The sequence below is a fragment of the Ptychodera flava genome, chromosome 15, assembly GCF_041260155.1.
Source record: "Ptychodera flava strain L36383 chromosome 15, AS_Pfla_20210202, whole genome shotgun sequence".
Taxonomy (NCBI): domain Eukaryota; kingdom Metazoa; phylum Hemichordata; class Enteropneusta; family Ptychoderidae; genus Ptychodera; species Ptychodera flava.
The window spans coordinates 558,642-577,826 of NC_091942.1; the positions used below are offsets into that span (position 1 = coordinate 558,642).

General features: G+C 38.0%; 1 protein-coding gene across 1 annotated transcript; it reads left to right on the forward strand.

Annotated features, from left to right (window-relative positions):
• The first annotated feature begins 369 nt into the window (after positions 1-369).
• On the forward strand, positions 370-18,853 carry LOC139150880 (uncharacterized). Its single transcript, XM_070723318.1, has 5 exons — positions 370-964; positions 13,201-13,327; positions 16,834-17,042; positions 17,476-17,610; positions 18,119-18,853. The coding sequence occupies exons 1-5, from the start codon at positions 621-623 to the stop codon at positions 18,165-18,167; spliced, it is 864 nt and encodes a 287-aa protein (XP_070579419.1). The 5' UTR covers positions 370-620; the 3' UTR covers positions 18,168-18,853.
• The last annotated feature ends 332 nt before the right edge of the window (positions 18,854-19,185 follow it).

Sequence of the window (19,185 nt, forward strand, 5' to 3'; positions counted from 1 at the left end):
ATAAACGCGTTTGAGAACATCACTGATCAAGACATAAATGCTAGTCGTGCCAATATTCATGGTTGTACCCCAAATTTAGCAGGCGAGAAGTCGTGGTTATTTAAACCCCTCTCCAGAAGAAAACTTCAGGCAAAACATTGTGACTGACAGGGAAGAAAAAATTGAAATGATAAAACAAGTACAAATAATATTTCATATAACTTGAAAGAGCTTGTACCATCTTCATGAACCAAAGTCAGTAAAATCTCGCAAAGCATAGGGCTGCTCGACAGCTGGTTCTCTTCATAAAGCTTTTCAGAGTCAAACTCGTCAACAGTTCTAAATCTGTTTGATTAATACCAGGTATGATACGCGTGACATGAACTCATTTGTCTTTCAGACCAGTTCCAGGGTTGTTCCACCCACCGGCATGGTTGACAGATTACCGTGGTCTACTTGATGTCTCAAAGTCCTATGTAGGTACAGATATTTACCTTATACTTGCCTGGTGAGCACGTGAAAATCTCGTCTCAGAACACTGCTGAGAATCGACTGTTTCTGTTACTGAGTTTATTTCATTCATTCATTCAGAGTTTAGTTCTCCTCTACATAAGGTAGCATTCAGTCTCTCTGGTGCCACGATGACATCAAATCCGGCATTCAGTACGAGCGATGAGCACGTAGAGATGACACGCGTGGACGGGGAACACGGGCCGTCATTGACGGTCAACCAAGGCTACGTCATAAAGGAAGAGGAGAACAACACGACAGTGACGATTTTTACATCGTTCGTCCTGCTAGAAAAATGGATCCGACCGCTCTTTGCTGAATTCTTCGGGACGATGACGCTAGTTTTCGTTGGGTCGTTAAGCGGACTGGTCGGCTATCCTGACGAGCGAATCGACGTAGCATCGGGTCTACTAGCCAGCGCCATAGCCCATGGACTAGTCATATTTTTCGTGATAGAGGCTTTTGCGCAAGTGAGGTAAGAACCACAAATATTATTTGGGAGGGGAAACTACATCAAAAAGTACACAGAGATGTTACACGTACATTGTTTATGAACAGTTCCACGCGAAGGGACTGTGCCTAAACTGTAGCTCTAAACCCTCCGTTCCATGTGGAGGGACTGTGGTTTATAAATGCGCATTCGAGGACCAAATTCAAGCTAATGTTCTTATACTTAGGCAACTTTAATTATAGCGATGATGGTTGCCATGGCGTCTGTTACACTTACAACTGCATTTATAAAATGAAGTGAAGAGTTCACTACATACATCTCTGAGAATATTGAAGTTGGTCCGTAGAAGTCTGACGATATATTACTCGTTCAAAAAATTATTCCAGTCACATCAACTGTAGGATAATTGCAGATATTAGTCTTCTGTATTAAGGGTCAAAGTTCATATTATCTGTGGCATGGTACTGCTACACGTGATCAGTACCGGAGCAAGATCTTCTGGCGCCTAACGTAATCCACACAAGACACAGCGATGGCAGATATTGTCCCCAGTCGTTACTCTTGCTATTTCATGAGTCTTGCATCTATGAGTGTTGGTTGTGTTTTATCAGTGGTTTTCATTATTTGGTTTTGTGTGTGTGAGAGAGAGAGAGAGAGAGAGAGAGAGAGAGAGAGAGAGAGAGAGAGAGAGAGAGAGAGAGAGAGAGAGAGAGAATGTGTGTGTTCCAGAGAGACACATACACAGACAGACAGGCACAGAGACAGACAGACAGACAGACAGACAGACAGGCACAGAGACAGACAGACAGACAGACAGACAGACGGGAAGGCGAATATTGATGAAAACAACATTTACAAGATTACTCGTTATTGCGACATTTTGTATTTGTTTTAAATCGCTTAATTAACTGACAGTCGCATTGACTATTGTTACAGTTGACATAGCGTTTGTGTCCTGTCCGTTAACATGATAATATGAATGAAAATGTTATCAAGTTGTAATTCACCTGGAAATAGAAAATGATAAGAATGGCATCATAAATTATAGACCCACTGTACAGGGTTGACAATTCAGATATCGCGTGTCAACAAACTTTGATATGGCACGACACGGCATCACAAATGAGAGAAGAAGAAGATTTTGATTTTTGATTTTTTAAATGAACGTTTATTACTAAAATTAAACTACTGTACAGAAAAGTACATATCAAAACAATTCAAATTTTTAGACGACGAGCAAAAATGACATCAGACAAATGCGTAATGGCAAATGATGTTCAATTACTGAAAATACTTAGCAAAGTTGGACTATAAAAAATCAGCAAAAACTGTAAAATGGCTAAGACACTGGTGCTGGAGCGAGACGGAGAGAACTGGTGAAAAGGCAGACAGGTAGCTATATCACTTGACATGGGGAAAGAAACCAATTAAATCTGAAAAAAGCACAATTTGTTATTGACAAAAGGCAAGATGCAAGGTGCATGAAAAATCTCCACTGAATAGGAGAAAGAAAAACAAACTTCCGAAATAAGAAAGAGCGACAGAAATTTGCAAAGAAATGGGACAAGAACACCTTACATCTTGCAGAAAAAAGCCGCCTAACCGCCAATGAGAAGGGACATATTGAGAAAATTCTTCGTTGGCATGTACATGCCAACGAAGAATCTTCTCAACTGACTACCCCCTCCCATTCCGTGAGGAGTACGGTGCCCAGGACAAGTTAGGTTTTGGCAAAAGGGAGAGTGTGCTTAGAGGTGAAAGCACACAAAAGAAAGAAGTGTTCACAACAAAATTGAATCAATAGTAATTAATCCATCAATGTCTACGGAAGCAATGACGTCATTAATACACCAAATGTTTTTGAAAGCACTTATGTTTGAATTGAGCGTGAAGTAATTATATTCTTCTAAAATGCGAGAACAAACTCGCCTTTTAAAAACAGAAACAAGCATATTACTGATTGAGGGATCATGACCATTCATTGCATTTCGTCTCGTCACATGAATTGCAATTTTAGCTGAAAATTTAAAAGCGCAAAAGTATTCTTGTCCATGTATGATTTATCAAAGGGTGGGCCTAAAACAAACCACCAGAATAAAATCTTGCATTCCTGACCAAGAAAACGGTGACAGAGTTTACGAAGGAGAATGAACAAAGGAGAAAGACGAGGGCATTCTAAAAATATGTGTAAAAGGTCATCTCTGGCACTACAGAAAATACAATCAGAGGATGAGCTATACCCAGAATGGAACATAAACGAGCCAGTTGCGTACGCACCGTGGAGAAGACGCCATTGAAGATCTCCTTCTTTTTGGGAATTGGACTGAGATAACAAGAAGTGAACAAAGGTTTGATATTTTCAGAAAGTGAAAGCAGATCTCTCCAAACTGTATCTTGACGTTTATTGTTCCCATGAAAATTGGACATAATCAAGAATTTATATATGCTACCCTTTTCAAATTTATACAAGGGACAATTCAAAATAATATGGTCATCAGTGCCTTTACAAATAAGTTCGAAAGAGTACGAAGGACGATGACAAGAATGAACGTCATCCAAATCAATTTCCTCTTCAAAATAACTTTGGATTTTGTTTTTCCAATCACAGGGAATAGAATCAACCAACGTCTTGACAGTATTTGTTAAAATTCTATCCGAATGAATAGAAACAATGTTTTTTAAACTGGCTTGGGGAGCGCCAAGTTTTTTGGAAAGGGTCAAAAAGATCTCCAACTTTTGTAATGCCAGCACTGATAAAGTGATTAACAAGAGTACTATCAAGAGGGTTTGTAAAACTAACACAATCGTTGAAAAAAGGGCTTCATGGAAGATATCTTTGATTGAAAGGGGTCCATCTTTTCTCAGGAAAATACATGACTTCCAGACTCTCAAAAGCTCAAGATAAAAATTAGGTAGAAATTCTGGAACAGACTGAAAATTCACTGTAAATAGTTGAGAGATGTACTTGAGATTACCAACACTTCGAAAATAAAAACAAAAAATCACGAACAAAAATGAAGGATGATCCAGACCTGAATACAAGTATCTTTGAAGATAATTTAACCTGAAAGCTTTCACACGTGAAGAGAGATCGATAAGATTTCTCCTCCTAACTTCGATGGAGCAAAAACTGTTCGACTTGGCAACCAAGTTTTCCTTGCCAGAAGAAATCAAGAAATTTGTGCTGAATTTCATCAATGATAAAAGCAGGAGGACAGAGGCAAGTTAAACGATGAAAGAGTTTAGTTGCAGCAAGTTGATGAATCACGATAACACGGCCTTGGAATGACATAGCAGGAGCATATCTATTCCATAAAGATAACTTATTGTCAATCTTTGTAACACACTCACTCCAGTTTTTGGAAAATACTCGTTACTGTTGCCCAATTAAGTACCAAGGACTTTGAGACCAATGGTATTCCAAAGAATTTCTAGCGGATGATCAGCACGCCAATGCCATGAGCCGATCCAAAGACCTTGAGACTTACGATAGTTAATTTTTGCATTACTGGCATGCTCATAGACAGAAAACCAATATTTAAACCTCAAAAAATCAGTATCACAAGTTACAAGAGTATTAACGTCATCAGCATAAGCTGAAAGTTTACATTTACGATCACTTGAATTTGGAATCATAATACTTTGAATACTGTCATCTTGTCTTATTCGGTGTAAAAGAGGTTCAATAACAATTGCATACAGCTGCCCTAATAATGAGCAACCTTGCCTTATACCACGTGAAAACTGAACTGGAGCAGTAAGGGAACTGTTAACACGAACAAGACTATCAGTTTGTGTATACAGAAGTTTAATAAAATTGATGAAATTTTCACCAAACCCGAACGCATGCAGAGTTTGAACCGTATTTGATAAAATTCTATACGAATGAATAGAAACAATGTTTTTAAACTGGCTCGGGAGCGCCAAGTTTTTTTGGAAAGGATCAAAAAGATCACAGCATTTGAAATGCCAGCACTGATAAAATGATTAACAAGAGTATTATCAAGAGGATTTGTAAAACTAACACAATCATAGTAAAAAGGGCTTCATGCAAAATGTCTTTGATTGAAAGGGGTCCACCTTTTTCAGGTAAATACATGACTTCCAGACTCTCAAAGCTCAAGATAAATTAATGCAGAAATTCTGGAACAGACTGAAAATTTACTGTAAAAATTGAGAGGTGTAATTAAGATTATCAACACTTCTAAAATAAAAAATCAGCGAACACAAATGAAAGATGATCCAGACCTAAATAAACACATATCTTTGAAAACCTCAAAAGATCAGTATTACAAGTAACAAAAATATTAAAGTCATCAGTATAAGCTGAACGTTTACATTTACGATCACCTGACTTTGGAATCATCATGATAACTGCCACCTTGTCTAATTCTGTGTAAAAGAGGTTTGATTACAATTGCACTAAGCTGACCTGATAAGAAGCAACCTTGCCTATACCCGTGAAAACTGAACTGGAGCAGTAAGGGAACAATTAACACGGACAAGACTATCAGTTTGTGTATACAGCAGTTTAATAAAATTGATGAAATTCCCGAACGCATGCAGAGTTTGAAAAAGATCATGATGACTGACACGATCAAAAGCCTTTTTCTTAATCCAAAGAAAGAATATCAAGAGGAAGATGCATGTGATTATAAAAATGAATGAAATCTCTGATTAAATGAATATTATCAAAAATCTGTCTGCCTGGAACAGTATAACTTTGATCTACATGAATGATATCTTGCAAAGCTTGTTTCAAGCGGAGTGATAAAGCTAGTGAAAATTTTACGATCAGAGCAAAGCAAACTGATAGGTTTCCTCAGGTTTCCTCTTCTTGAGAAGAGAGTTATCACCTTATTTCGGAAGGAGTGTGATAACGGCTCTACGACAGGACGTAGGAAAAAGGGCATCGGAACTTGACTGTTGAAAAACCCTGGTGGAAATCTTTCCCTAGAAAAGACCAGAATTTTTTATAAAATTCACAGGGTATGCTATCAACACCAGGCGTTTTACCATTTGCAGTGTTCTTAAGTGCAAGGTGTACTCATCAAGACTAATAGGTTCATCAAGTTGAGTAACTTTGTCAGCAGGTATTGGAGGGAGATCATGAAGCAGTGTATTTTGTGCTTCAAGTGAAACTGTCTCACTGTAAAAAGATTTTGATAAAACTAGGAATAAGCTGACGAATTCTTCTCGAATTCTTCTGTAATTGTATGATCTTCACGTTGGAGATGAGTAATATATTTACGACTTCCTTTGTATTTTTCGGGAGCTAAGAAAAACTGAATTAGTTTCACATTCATTGAGCTGTTGAAAACGAGAGCGAATTAACTGCACCTCCGGTATCAAGTTTCTGAAAACTGTCTAACAGATCTTTTTGCTGGTGATATCTTGTTTCAAGAGAAGGCTGAGTATGAATCAATGTTTCCAAAGTACAAATTTGCTCAATAAGCTTTTGCTTTGAACGTTTAAAGTGAAGAACTCGTTCAACGCTGTACTGCTGACTTAATTCTTTAAGCTTTTGTTTTCCTATGTCCCACCAAGACTGAAGAGAAGAAAACCTATCCTTCTCATTACGCCAACTTTCCCAGAATTCCTTAATTTAAGTACAATAATCCTTATCATTGAGAAGGCTCGTATTGAGAGGGATAGGTTGACACACGGATTCATAGTTAAAAAAAGAGAAACAATAGAGTGATCAATTAAATCATTAGGAGAGTCAATAGACACAGATTTAATCTTCGAAGTCAACCTCTTGTTAATGAAGAAAGTATCAATGTGACATTTTTTCTCTCCTCTCCGCCACGTAAAATTTTGAGACTGCTTACGAAAATAATGCCAGGCATCAGAAAGCTTACAACGATGGACACACGAAGAAAGACTTGTGAAAACTTCAAATGTGGCTCGATACGATACGACGACCTGTCTAAGTCAGGAACAAGAATACAATTAAAGTCTCCTCTATGACAATATTTTCGTTATCAAATTTACGAAGATTTTGAAAGAAAATACAACGATCATCTCCATTGGCAAGGGCATACACATTGAGAAAATGATAGGAAATATCATCCATTTTAACATGCAAATGCAGTAAACGACCCTGTACGACACTTTTGATAGAAACAAGATCAACATTTTTGTTTCGCGGAAACAGCCCTGCAATACCAGCAGATTTCATCGTACCATGAGAGAATTAAATAGGCGCACGCCAAACGACTTTCCACTGTGCCTGATTAGCCACCGTAGAATGAGTTTCTTGTAAAATAAAAATCAGCGTAATGATTGGATTTCAACGAAGACAAGATATTTTACCGGTTTAAAGAATCATGACAACCATTCAAACTCAAAGAAATGACTGAAATACTTGCCATCACTAGACAAGTAAAAAAGAAATTTTACATTCCATGTTTACTAATTGCCAAGTTTTAACAAAGTCTAAGATATTTTTTTAATTAGTCACAAGTTTATGAATAAGAACTCTCTTTTGACTAGTGACAAGATCTGACCTGTGCAAGTTATTAAATGACTTTATGAGAACTTTGAAATCTGAACAATACTCTTGACATTTTTCTAACATATTTTTAGAATCTTTGATTTCTTCTAAAAACTCACGTAAATTAGACGACTTGATTTGCATCTTTTCCTGAAACGCTGACAAATCAGACATTTCAGAAGAAACAGACTCATTATCATGACCAGAAACTTCACTGAGAACATCAAACGAATTTGACGTTTTCACTCTAGACCAAACAGACTGACTTGCAGAACTTCTCTTGAAGACTTGGACTGAGAAGCAAACAAATCCCGAGACTCTTCTATATTAATATCTGAAAATGGCGTTTCAGGAAAATCTAAGGACTGAGACAGAGCAAATGAAGACGATTATGAGGAAGGCGGATCAAAAGAAAACACGGGAGTTGGGCCAGGAACGGGGAGTGAGAATGAAAGGTAGGGGTTCGTACCCTGTCTTCATCGGCATGGACGTCTGCAGCAGGATTAACAATTTTATCGTTCTCTTTGACTTCCAGTGAGTTGACTGTTTTTACTAGGTAGAGGTCTTGAATTTTCAGAATTTTCATCAACAGTGACAAATGTGACTTTGTGCCTCATTGTTCTCAACAAAGCGAGCTGATGTTGAGATGTTACTCAAAGTTGAGGTTTTAATTTCAGGAGTATTCATATGCTGATCAACATCCTCATTTACATTTTCACGACTTTCAACAACATCCAGAATTCTCATCCAAACAAGTATCGTCTTTCTGAATATTTCCGGTGTCATTATCGTTGTTTTCTGTCGATCTATAGTGAGGACAACGTTTACGAATATGACTTTTTAGTCCACAAGAAAAACAATGCATTTCATCGACAGATACGTAAACAAATTAAAACGATCATCATGTTTAATTTGAATGACACACTGATATTCTCATTGTGTAACAAAACATGAACTCGTCTTCTAAGCGACTTTACATGCTCCAGAGAAGCGTTTTACAACCAAGAAGAATCGCTTTAATATCCCAAACAACTCTACCAAGTTTCCATAAATATTCTTCCAAAACTTCATCAGGAATGAAAGGAGGAACATTTGGCAGAATTAATTTAGAAGCCGGTTTCACCATGTGTTCAACATCGACTAATTCATCAAACAAAGCGAACTTCGATTGAACAATACTTTCAACGTTACCGAGTGTTGCTATATAAAAACACAACAACGGACTTAGTCATTCTAGATGCAGCAATGACATTTTCAGTTCCGACTTTTCTTTGCAATCTCTTCAACATAACTTTCAACGGGAACACCTTCAATATTAGTACACCTGATGTGCTTGCGTGTCAGATTCCAAAATGGCTTGTCCTCCCGGGCGGCCATATTGATTGCCGACCACGGGTTAACAAATGGCAAAAAATAAAATCGAAGACAATCCACCCAGTCGAAGATGAAACCGGACTGGAAACAAGACTCAAGAGAACTAAACACTACTCACAACACAAAGTGATGACAATTGACGAAGGATGGAACTTCTCACTGGTAGAAAAAGCAAAACAATCAGGAGCCCTTCTTCTGTACGGCTATCCAATATGGCGGAAGAAGAAGAAGATTTTGATTTTTCAAATGAACGTTTATTACTAAAATTAAACTCCTGTACAGAAAAGTACATGTCAAATCAATTCAAATTTTGAGACGAAAAGCATAAATGAAATCAGACAAATGCGTAATAGTAGATCATGGTCAATTACTGAAAAAACTTAGCAAAGTCGGACACTATAAAAAACAGCAAAAACTGAAAAATGGCTATGATACTGAAGCTGAAGCGAGATGGAGAGAACTGGTGAAAAGGCAAACAGGTATCACTTGCAACATGAGGAAAGATTCCAATTAAATCTGAAAAAAGACCAAAATTTTGTCCTTGACAGAAGGCAAGATGCGAGGTGCATGAAAAATCTCCACTGAATAGGAGAAAGCAAAAGAAACTTCCGAAACAAGAAAAGAGCGACAGAAATTTGCAAAGAAATAGAGGTAGCTATATCACAGCAACATTAGGAAAGAAACCAATTAAATCTGAAAAAAAGAAGAAGAAGAAGAAGAAGAAGAAGAAGAAGGAGAAATTTTGAAGGGCAGCCTATATATAAATATTTTCGTTCCGCGTAAAGAAATTCATGTGAATATCAACAGCTGATGTTGGGTATATAGAATAAGCGAACATTATAGAATAAGCGAACATTATACACTTCAAAAACAAATACATTCGTAATCTGAATGTAGCTGATATACTCTTAGCCTAAAAAATATATGGTTCCAATTACACTCTTTTCAAAAATAGGATAGGTAGGTCGGCATTTTTTTATCATTTCACTGATTTTCACCTTTCCAGTTTTTTAATTATTTGTGCCGAAACAAATAAACTTTTCATTGTACTAAATTTTGTAATGAAAGAACTTCAAAAATCCTAATGTCGTCTGCAGAATGGTAAGATTAATGTTGTTTCTTGTTGGCCAAAATGCGCCAAATTGTTCAAAAATACATCAGATCGTCCAAAAACATTAATTGCGTTTATCATTTTCTTTGTCACCTCCTTCACAATATCTTAAAGCTTTTGCCATTCTAAGACTCTTCACAAACACTCCCATACAACTAAATCGAATACATTTAAATAAAATACTGAAGTTTCCTAGTCAAGTTATCCATATGACTTCACAGTCATGCAACATTTGGGTACGGTCTGCTGCACTGCCAGCCACAACTAATAAGAAACATGGCTATCAGATTCAACATAAACATAGTGGGTTGTACAGAAAGGAAACCTGACTGACGTCTTATAACATTTGTTCGAAAGTCCTCTTGTTACTGACAACAGCCAGTATTTGCTGATTAAAATTGGTTACATATTATTGACGTAGACCCCCCCCCCCCATGTAGCCTGTCAGAAAACTGTAGCGTGCAACACGGAATGACGATATATCATAACATTGCCGTTCTTGTGGGTTTTTGTTTTTCTCAAAATTTTACGCGTTTTGAATGTTTTTCACTCCTGCGGGTACGTATGACTTAAATAATTGTAGGATCGGCGGGTAAAAAATAGGATAGGTTGGGTAACCGCAAAACCACTTTTTCCTCCTGCCTTCCTTGTTTGTATAATAGTTTATCGGCATAGATCATGAAGATTGATTTTTCAAATATACGCTCAATAAATCTGTCATTAATTAAAATGCCAAGCTTGATTTACCTTCAAATACAGCAAGATTAGGAAAGCTGGTTTAGCTGAGCTATATTGACACGTTACAGTTTGCTTGACCACAAATGTCATTCCGCTGTTACAAAACTCTTATCAAACTATACTGTCGCTTATCTATCTGATAACAATATATTCGATAGGCTAGCATGCTTCCGACGGTATCATGTGCTATGACCCGATAGCAATATTTAACATCGGACAATGTTAACACACCTGGCCTGTTGAAATTCCATTTATTAAAATGAATTCTTGATATTGACAATACAATCCCAAACAGGATTAATCGACTGGACATTGGAAACCAATTTGTGAGCTCTGTTTTAGCTCACCAGTAATAAATTTCTGCATGTAATCGTTGAAGGCCAAGAGTTCGTACTTCGCATGATAGATGTTTGTTTGGAAGAGAAATTAATATGGCTTGAAGTGTCAAACTCTTCTACCTCAAGTAAACACCCGGATTCGAAGATCATTAGACGGATTATAGTGTTAATCTTAGACTTACTCTGACAAATTGTTTCGTTAATCATGGCAAAATCGTGTGAAAATTCACGGCAACCAACATACAATCGATTTCCGTTAATTTACCTTGGAGATAGCAATGAATAGTCATACAGTGTTCCGAATGTCTGGCGAATGATATATCAAATACTCAACTTCGCTTAAATATTCAAATAGATGCACGTCATAGTGTATGATGTGTGTCTTCTGTAATTAATACGTAACAATTCCTTGTTTGTGTTTTTTCATTAGTTTTTCAAGACGTTGTTATTTCCTATTGATATTCTTAATTGTTCATCGCGTGTACTTGACCTTCGATGGGTTTCACTCTTTCCTCTAAAACAGTATTTTGGCGGTTCTGCTCGATGATAAATACTGTATCCAGAATATCGCAGTAATGCATGTTCGATAGCAAGCCTACTTTCTCCGGAGTTCTTACAAAAGCATTAACAGATTGCGACCCGAGCGACAACTGTCATACAAAAATGTGTATTCAAACATCTTCTGAAATTTGCTGTACCTCAGTATAAAAATTGTTGATGTGTGTAAGTATTTATGTAGGTTTGGATTGGTGTATGCAGGGACCTCTGCAAGTATGTAAAGATGTATGGACACATGTAAGGACCGAGAAACGGACGTGTGCATGGGTTCGTCTATGCATGTCATTCTTTCTGGGATACAGTTTATGTCGATTCATTTTGAAACATTCCTTGTTCTCGTTTTCCTTTGAATTCAAAATTTGTTTTTTTTTTCCAGGTAGGTTCACGCAGAGAATTGAAGCCATTTGAATTAAATATATCTGTATAGCGCAAACTCACAAATACACACACACACACACACACCCACCACACACACACACACACACACACACACATACACACACACACACAAATTTCCTAACAGTAGACCAAAGACCATAGAGATAAAATTGTCTTATAGAAACTTTAAATCCCAGAGAGAATTTGCTCTATCGTTCATTGCATACTATTAGTAAATAAGTTAAACTCGACCAGGTGTTCAACATTTAAACCAACCTAATAACGGATAAATACGAACAAGTTCGGCAACGTATCACAGGACTCCATATGGTGGAGAAATCGACAAAAAGTGAAACTCGTCCTCAATACAATAACTTCCATTTTTCAGAACGGATGCCCACTTTTAGGAACAAACTTTATTTAAAAACTTTAGTTACACGGAAGTCCCAGTCCCAGTGATTCAACATTTCCTCTGATAGTACTTTGTCATTTTTGCGCCTCGAGCTCTGTTCTCAGAGATGAGGCACATTACAAATGTACTTCATTATTATCATTACTATTGAACTAACTTAACGCATAGACTGTAGAGAAGAGGTAAAGTGCAGGTGCAACCAACAAGCTGATTATCACAAATTGTAACTTAAGGTGTTTCACATGGAAACACACGAGTGGAGGGAATTTTAAAAGCAGAACAGCATATTTAAATTTCGAAGGGCAGTGCAAAGTTGGAATCACCAGCTCTATGAAATCCTCTGTCCATTAGTTTTTACGCCCCCCCCCCCCTACTCTCCCCGGGAAACGAGTTTTCCTCCCCAGGTCATCAATCCACTGAAAAGCCACCTGCCGGGCGTACTGAAAGTTGTCTTCTGAGCAAAACATACAATAATTTTCAAATGAAATTATATCAAATTAATTTCGAATTAAATTTCCAATTGTCCCGCCCTTTCTGCACAAACTAATGCAAAAAGAAACTGCCCGACTGTCTGTCACGGAACTATTTGCAACTACGCGATTGTGTAGGCTGCTCGTGACTTTAACGATTGTGTAGGCTGCTCGTGACTCTAACCGTGACACGCTTGACTTAATGATACTTAGTCGGTAAATATTTTTGCTCTCAGTCCAACCATTATAGTTTCTAGTCCTATTCTCAAGGCGTTTTTATTTATCTGGTACCATTTGATCAATGTCCTTCACATTTGTTTACGAGTGTACCAAGCTTTATTAGTTCGACACGTAAACTGACTCAACTCTCCTATTTCTTCCAAAGCGGTGGTCATGTCAATCCAGTAGTAACGTTAGCAGTGATGTGTTGTGGAAAACTGAATTTAATCCTGGGATGTTTCTATATGGTGTTTCAACTGGTCGGAGCAATATGTGGATCAGCTCTTGTCTTGGTAAGCGATATACACCTCATATATTTGATCTTGCAAGATTATTTTTATTACATCCGAATATATTCCGAAAAAAATGCATGAGGGTACTTTGGATAATACATTTTCATCATTTTCTCACAAAACAAATGTATTTTCTTATCTAATTTCTCCGTTATAGCGATCGTAACGATTACATGGAATTTGATAATTTTAGCGATTATTCATCGAGTGTTAGAGCCAGAATCCTTTAAAAATCCACAACTTGCATGAAATTGTTGGTCGGAAAATGACCGATATTTATTTATGTGAAGTCACTGCTACAGAATACTAGGGCAACTTTGAAGTGAAATAAATGTAATTAAACATGGCTTCATCTCTAACTAATATTTGATAATCATCAGCTTGAGGCAAGGAGAGACTTTTCCTGCTGCTGCTGAACTTTTTAAAAATACACCTTTGAAGTAGTGTAATGTGGTGATATCTTGCAGACTTTATTACATCAGACTTCAACTTGCCAAGCCACATCTTTAAAGCTGTTCATCAAACATACATTTATACACTGTCATTTGATATTTTGTGCACAAGCACGGCATCTATACCAATTAAACCCCAAGTATCCTTTAGCAGTTTGATGTAGCACTGGTAAGCATATCACCGCAAGGAAATACGCAGATACATTGTTTTTAGTCACTGCATAGTTAGATACTTGTGTTTGATGATCAGGCAGCTGTCAACAACCCTTTTCATCCCAATAGTGTAAAACAGTCAACCAATATCGCATGATATTTCGTGACATACGTATATGACACGAAGAGTCAGTTTAGTCGAGTGCAGTAACACCACAAATAGTCAGGGCACGGTATACGACGTGAATAGCACGCAATGACGCAACTTATTATTTCTTAGTACTATATCCTAGTAGCCGCACTACTTCTGGTGTACATCAAATAGGTCGTTTGCCGCTCCTCAACAGTGCTGCATTTTTTACTGTGAGATGGATTGTGTTTGGTGACGTATTATTCCGCGGCGTTTTTATGAACGATTAAAAAAGTTAGATGGAAAATAAACCACCGGTAGTGTTGGACATGTGAGCCAATGAGATTTAAGTGAACATTCATTATAAAATGGTCGCAGACTCTAACCCTAACCCTAACCCTAACCTAACCCTAACCCTACTATAAAAACCCCACTATAATCTAAGTCGTGCAGAGCGTAATGCTGTGAATTCTCTCAGAACAAACCAGAACATTGTCATTAAACAAGCTGACAAGGGTGGTGCCACAGTCATTATGAACAAGTCTGATTACTTACGTGAAGCAGAAAGGCAACTGTCAAATACAAAGTTCTACACCAAACTTCAGAGTGACCCGACCATGCAGTACAAAAGTGAGTTGAAATCTGTTATCCGCACATTTCCTGATAACATCCAGGAAGACACTGTCAGTCTAATACCTCAAGATCCTCGCCCAGGAACTTTCTATCTCCTACCGAAGATACACAAACCGGGCAATCCAGGACGCCCTATTATATCGGGCATTGGCACCATAACGGAGGGGATTTCCGGCTATATTGACACCATTTTGAGACCATATACCATCACTACACCTAGCTACATACAAGATACCACCGATCTCCTACGCAAATTACACGATATTGACAGTTTGCCTGATAATACAATACTGGTCACCCTCGATGTTGAGTCGCTATATACGAATATTCCACACGCTGATGGACTTCAAGCTATCAGAGATATAATATCTGATGGAGAAAAGGCCACATACACCTATAAACTAGCTGAATTTGTACTCACTCACAACTACTTTGAATTCAATGGTTCCTTTTATTTGCAGACAAACGGTACAGCGATGGGCACACGGATGGCGCCACAATACGCGAATATATTCATGGCAAACTTAGAAGAAAAATTCCTCAGCACCTACCCCCTCAAACCACGTCTGTACGTCCGTTTCATTGATGACGTGTTCTTGATTTGGACCCATGGCCTGGATTCGTTGAAGAAATTTTACAGTGATTTCAATTCGTTCCACCATTCCATCAACTTCACCATGTTTTACTCCGAAATTCAGGTTAACTTTCTTGACACTACTATAACAGTTCGTGATGGCCGCTTAATAACAAGTGTTTACAGCAAACCCACAGACACTCACAGCTATCTTCGACCAGCAAGCTCCCACCCCAGACATGTCTTCCGTTCAATTATATATAGCCAGGCAATACGTTACTGCAGAATCTGCTCTGAGAATTGCGACCGTGAGGAACAACTTGGTCAGCTTCGCCAAACATTTGTCGCCTAAATTATAATCCTATTGGCAGTTGATGAACAGATCAACCGGGCCAGCAATATCGATCGCAACGACCTCCTCCAATACAGGCAGAAGAAAGACTTAAACAGAATCCCACTGGTTGTAACTTACAGTACACAACTGAAGAAACTGAACAAAATAGTCAATGAACTCCACCCAATCATACGAGGGACACACTACTCCGAGAAGTCTTCCCGGAAAAACCGATCGTAGCGTATAGGCAGCCTCCTAACCTCAAACAACGCATTGTCACCAGTAAACTTCCTATGACCATCCAATCCCATGGAACAAAACCCTGTAATAAAGTAAGATGCAAACTGTGCCCTCTCATCAATACCGCCACCACTGTAGTCGGACCCAATCAGAAGAATTTCACAATCAAAGGATCATATAACTGTGACTCCAGTAACGTCATCTATGCTATCACCTGTATAAGATGTCCTTCCGCTGTATACATTGGCCAAACGGGACAGCCACTGCGGAAACGCATCAACAATCACAAGTTCGATATACAGAGCAACAAAACATATAACCTGTTGCCGAACACTTTAACCTGGCCGGACATTCTATCAATGATTTCCGTGTGGCTGTACTTAGAAAGATTCGTAGTAAAAGCACCATCCGCAGAGAGACTGAAGAACTCAAAATTATACAATATTTCGACTGTGTCAAAGAAGGACTCAATCGAGATTACGGATTTTTAACACATTACAAATAAACTATTTTGGCTGTATTTTGCCCCAGTTGTTCCAACCATTGTCCTCATTCAACAGTGTTTTTACACCTTTGCTCAAACTCTTTGTTTCACATTGACACCTCCTTTAGGCATTGTCCATTACCCACGATGCATTGGCCTAATTTGCTTCTTTGTCCATTCTGCAAGTACATCTGATGAAGGAGACTGTTGTCTCCGAAAGCTTATGTCATACTAAAAAAGTTGATTTACAGTGTGCTACCCTCAACAATATTCATAAAATGGTCGCAGTAATACGCACTACGATTAAATCACCGAATACTTTACTTATTCTATTTACGAGATTTCACTCACAAAGTGATACAAAAAGACTACCGTAACGATAGTATCATGTTGTATATTATCGACAATAGACAACTTCAAAATCACATTAACGTATCGTGTTAGGTATAACGAATGCTTTATGACTTTGTATTGCGTGACTGTGCTACCAATTTTTTCGCACGTAGGCGGTCCTGACAAGTGAACAGTTCGACTACATCAATGGCGGGACTACTTTACCCGGTGAAGGAATCTCCACAGGCCAGGCCATTGGTAGCGAGTTGTTCTTCACCACCATATTGATAACGGTGGCACTGCAGGTGGCGATTGACAGCAAATCTTCCCAGCTGGCAGCGCTAGCTATTGGAATGGTTGTCGTCGCCAATATCTTAGCTGGGTAGGTCAGAACAAAAACTTTCAATTTTAGAGGGGGCTCTTAATAACACGTTAACTAAACTTGGTACAGGCAGTCTTGTTATTTCATCAATATTTTACCGTTTGCTGAATAAAAGAAAATTCCACGATATGTTCATATGATAATATTTTCATCGGATAATATAACCGTTTCGATATACTTATTTCAAAATGCATATCTGATATATAAACAGCCAAACCCTACATTCGCAAAGAGTCAAAATGTTAATTTTTTTATTGCTGTTGATATACACAACAGGCATTTGCCGACACAAATGCGGGGAGTATTGTAACGTAGCGTGTTTAAGTAGTTACATATTTTTGAGGAAAATAATTTCACTGCACCTGCAAAAATTGAGGACATAATGTCTGGGCAAGAACTTACTTTAGAATTTCGTTTTCTGCGTATTTTGTAGAGGAATGATTTCAGGACCAAGTATGAACCCTGCCCGCAGTTTTGGACCAGCTTTGGTCACTGGTATCTGGACAGATCATTGGATTTACTGGGTTGGACCGCCTGTTGGCTCTTTATGTTCTGTTATTTTCTTCAAGTGAGTTTCTCTTCTTCCAATGTGTGTCTCAGTCGCTGCCTGCCCCTGCCTCTCTCTCTCTCTCTCTCTCTCTCTCTCTCTCTCTCTCTCTCTCTCTCTCTCTCTCTCTCTCTCTCTCTCTCTCTCTCTCTCTCTGCAAAGTTTGTGACGTTTATGATCTTTTTCAGCCCGCTTTCCCAATCGAAAGAGGCGCAAAAAAGCGGGAGCTCGAACGCCGAATGTTTCGTCACCGAGAATATGCAGATATGGCAAATAATCAAAAATGGTTGACGCAAATTTTCCCCACTAAGAGTGACGACGCGATTTTCCAAAGAAATTATTTTATAATTGTGAGTCAGTTGCAGTACCGGTACGACACTATTAATATCAACGAAATGAAAAACATTTGCTTTTCGACAGAGTCGCCTCATATCTAAGACAGTCACTTCTAAGCACTCTCTCAAAACAAAAAGGATATTGATGACAATTAACATTACTGTCACATGGACTTATTTCGTTCTCTCTTTAGATTTATCCTCGCATCAGCTGACACCAGATGGGTTCTGAAGAGTGATTAACATCAATGATAGAGATGGAAGATCATCCAGAAAGAAACACTTTCCACTACATTTTTGCTACTTTCAAGTGACACATACTAGCTGTATCAAGCTCCAGATCTACCTATACAATTTCCTGGCTCCACTTTAGTCAAAAATCACATAGCAATTTACCAAGAGCCGTGCTATCAACAAAATAGTTTGGTAAATTTGTTTACTGTTTCTGTCGTAAAATTCTCAATTTTAACACTCGTTACTTATTTTGACGGCTTTGTGTCTCAAATGAGAAACTGTTACTGAATTTTTCAAATGTCTATTATGTTCAGAGGAAAACCGCTCTAAGAGTCGAGAGTAGACAGACTGGAGATAAAATCTTTGATTTAATATCTGATAGAGCGAAAATTAATATGCATAGTTTCATTACACCGTCGTTTTCTGTTAAGCCAATTTTGGAGGAAATAATTGTTCACAGTTATCAAAAGTTTGGTGCCCTATAGCTTAACGTTGCAATGTTACAAATTACCAAGAAACACAAGTAAATTGCAAAAAAGAAAAACGAGCATAACTTTTACTGGTCAAACCAACATGACTACAATATCTTATTCTCCCAAATTAGTTCCAATCGTGTTTATTGTAAATATTAATTTTGTATATAATGCAACATGAACTACTCAGTCGGATAATATGATAAGTTGTAACTGCGAAGAGATCAGTCGCATTAAAAAGTTTCTGTAACTCTCTCTAGATAACTTGAAAGCTGAGTTCTAATACTGACGAACAGAGATACGGTACCAAGTACAATCCATAGAAAAGATATACACCTCCCTCCCCTCTCCCTCCCCTCCCCCTCTCCCTCCCTCCTCCCCCCCCTCTCTCTCTCTCTCTCTCTCTCTAATATATATATATATATATAGAGAGAGAGAGAGAGAGAGAGAGTGTGTGTGTGTGTGTGTATCTGTATGTATATATTACAGTGCTCGATCAAAAAAAATACATCACGTATTACTTCAAGTACCAAACCGAATGTTATTTGATGTAT

What these genes read in the sequence shown, in the direction of transcription:
- LOC139150880 (XM_070723318.1), top strand. Translation starts at nt 621, where the DNA reads ATGACATCAAATCCGGCATTCAGTACGAGCGATGAGCACGTAGAGATG. An exon ending in GAGGCTTTTGCGCAAGTGAG is followed by an intron (nt 965 to 13,200) that starts GTAAGAACCACA and finishes TTTCTTCCAAAG; the next exon opens with CGGTGGTCATGTCAATCCAG. An exon ending in GTCGCCAATATCTTAGCTGG is followed by an intron (nt 17,043 to 17,475) that starts GTAGGTCAGAAC and finishes CGTATTTTGTAG; the next exon opens with AGGAATGATTTCAGGACCAA.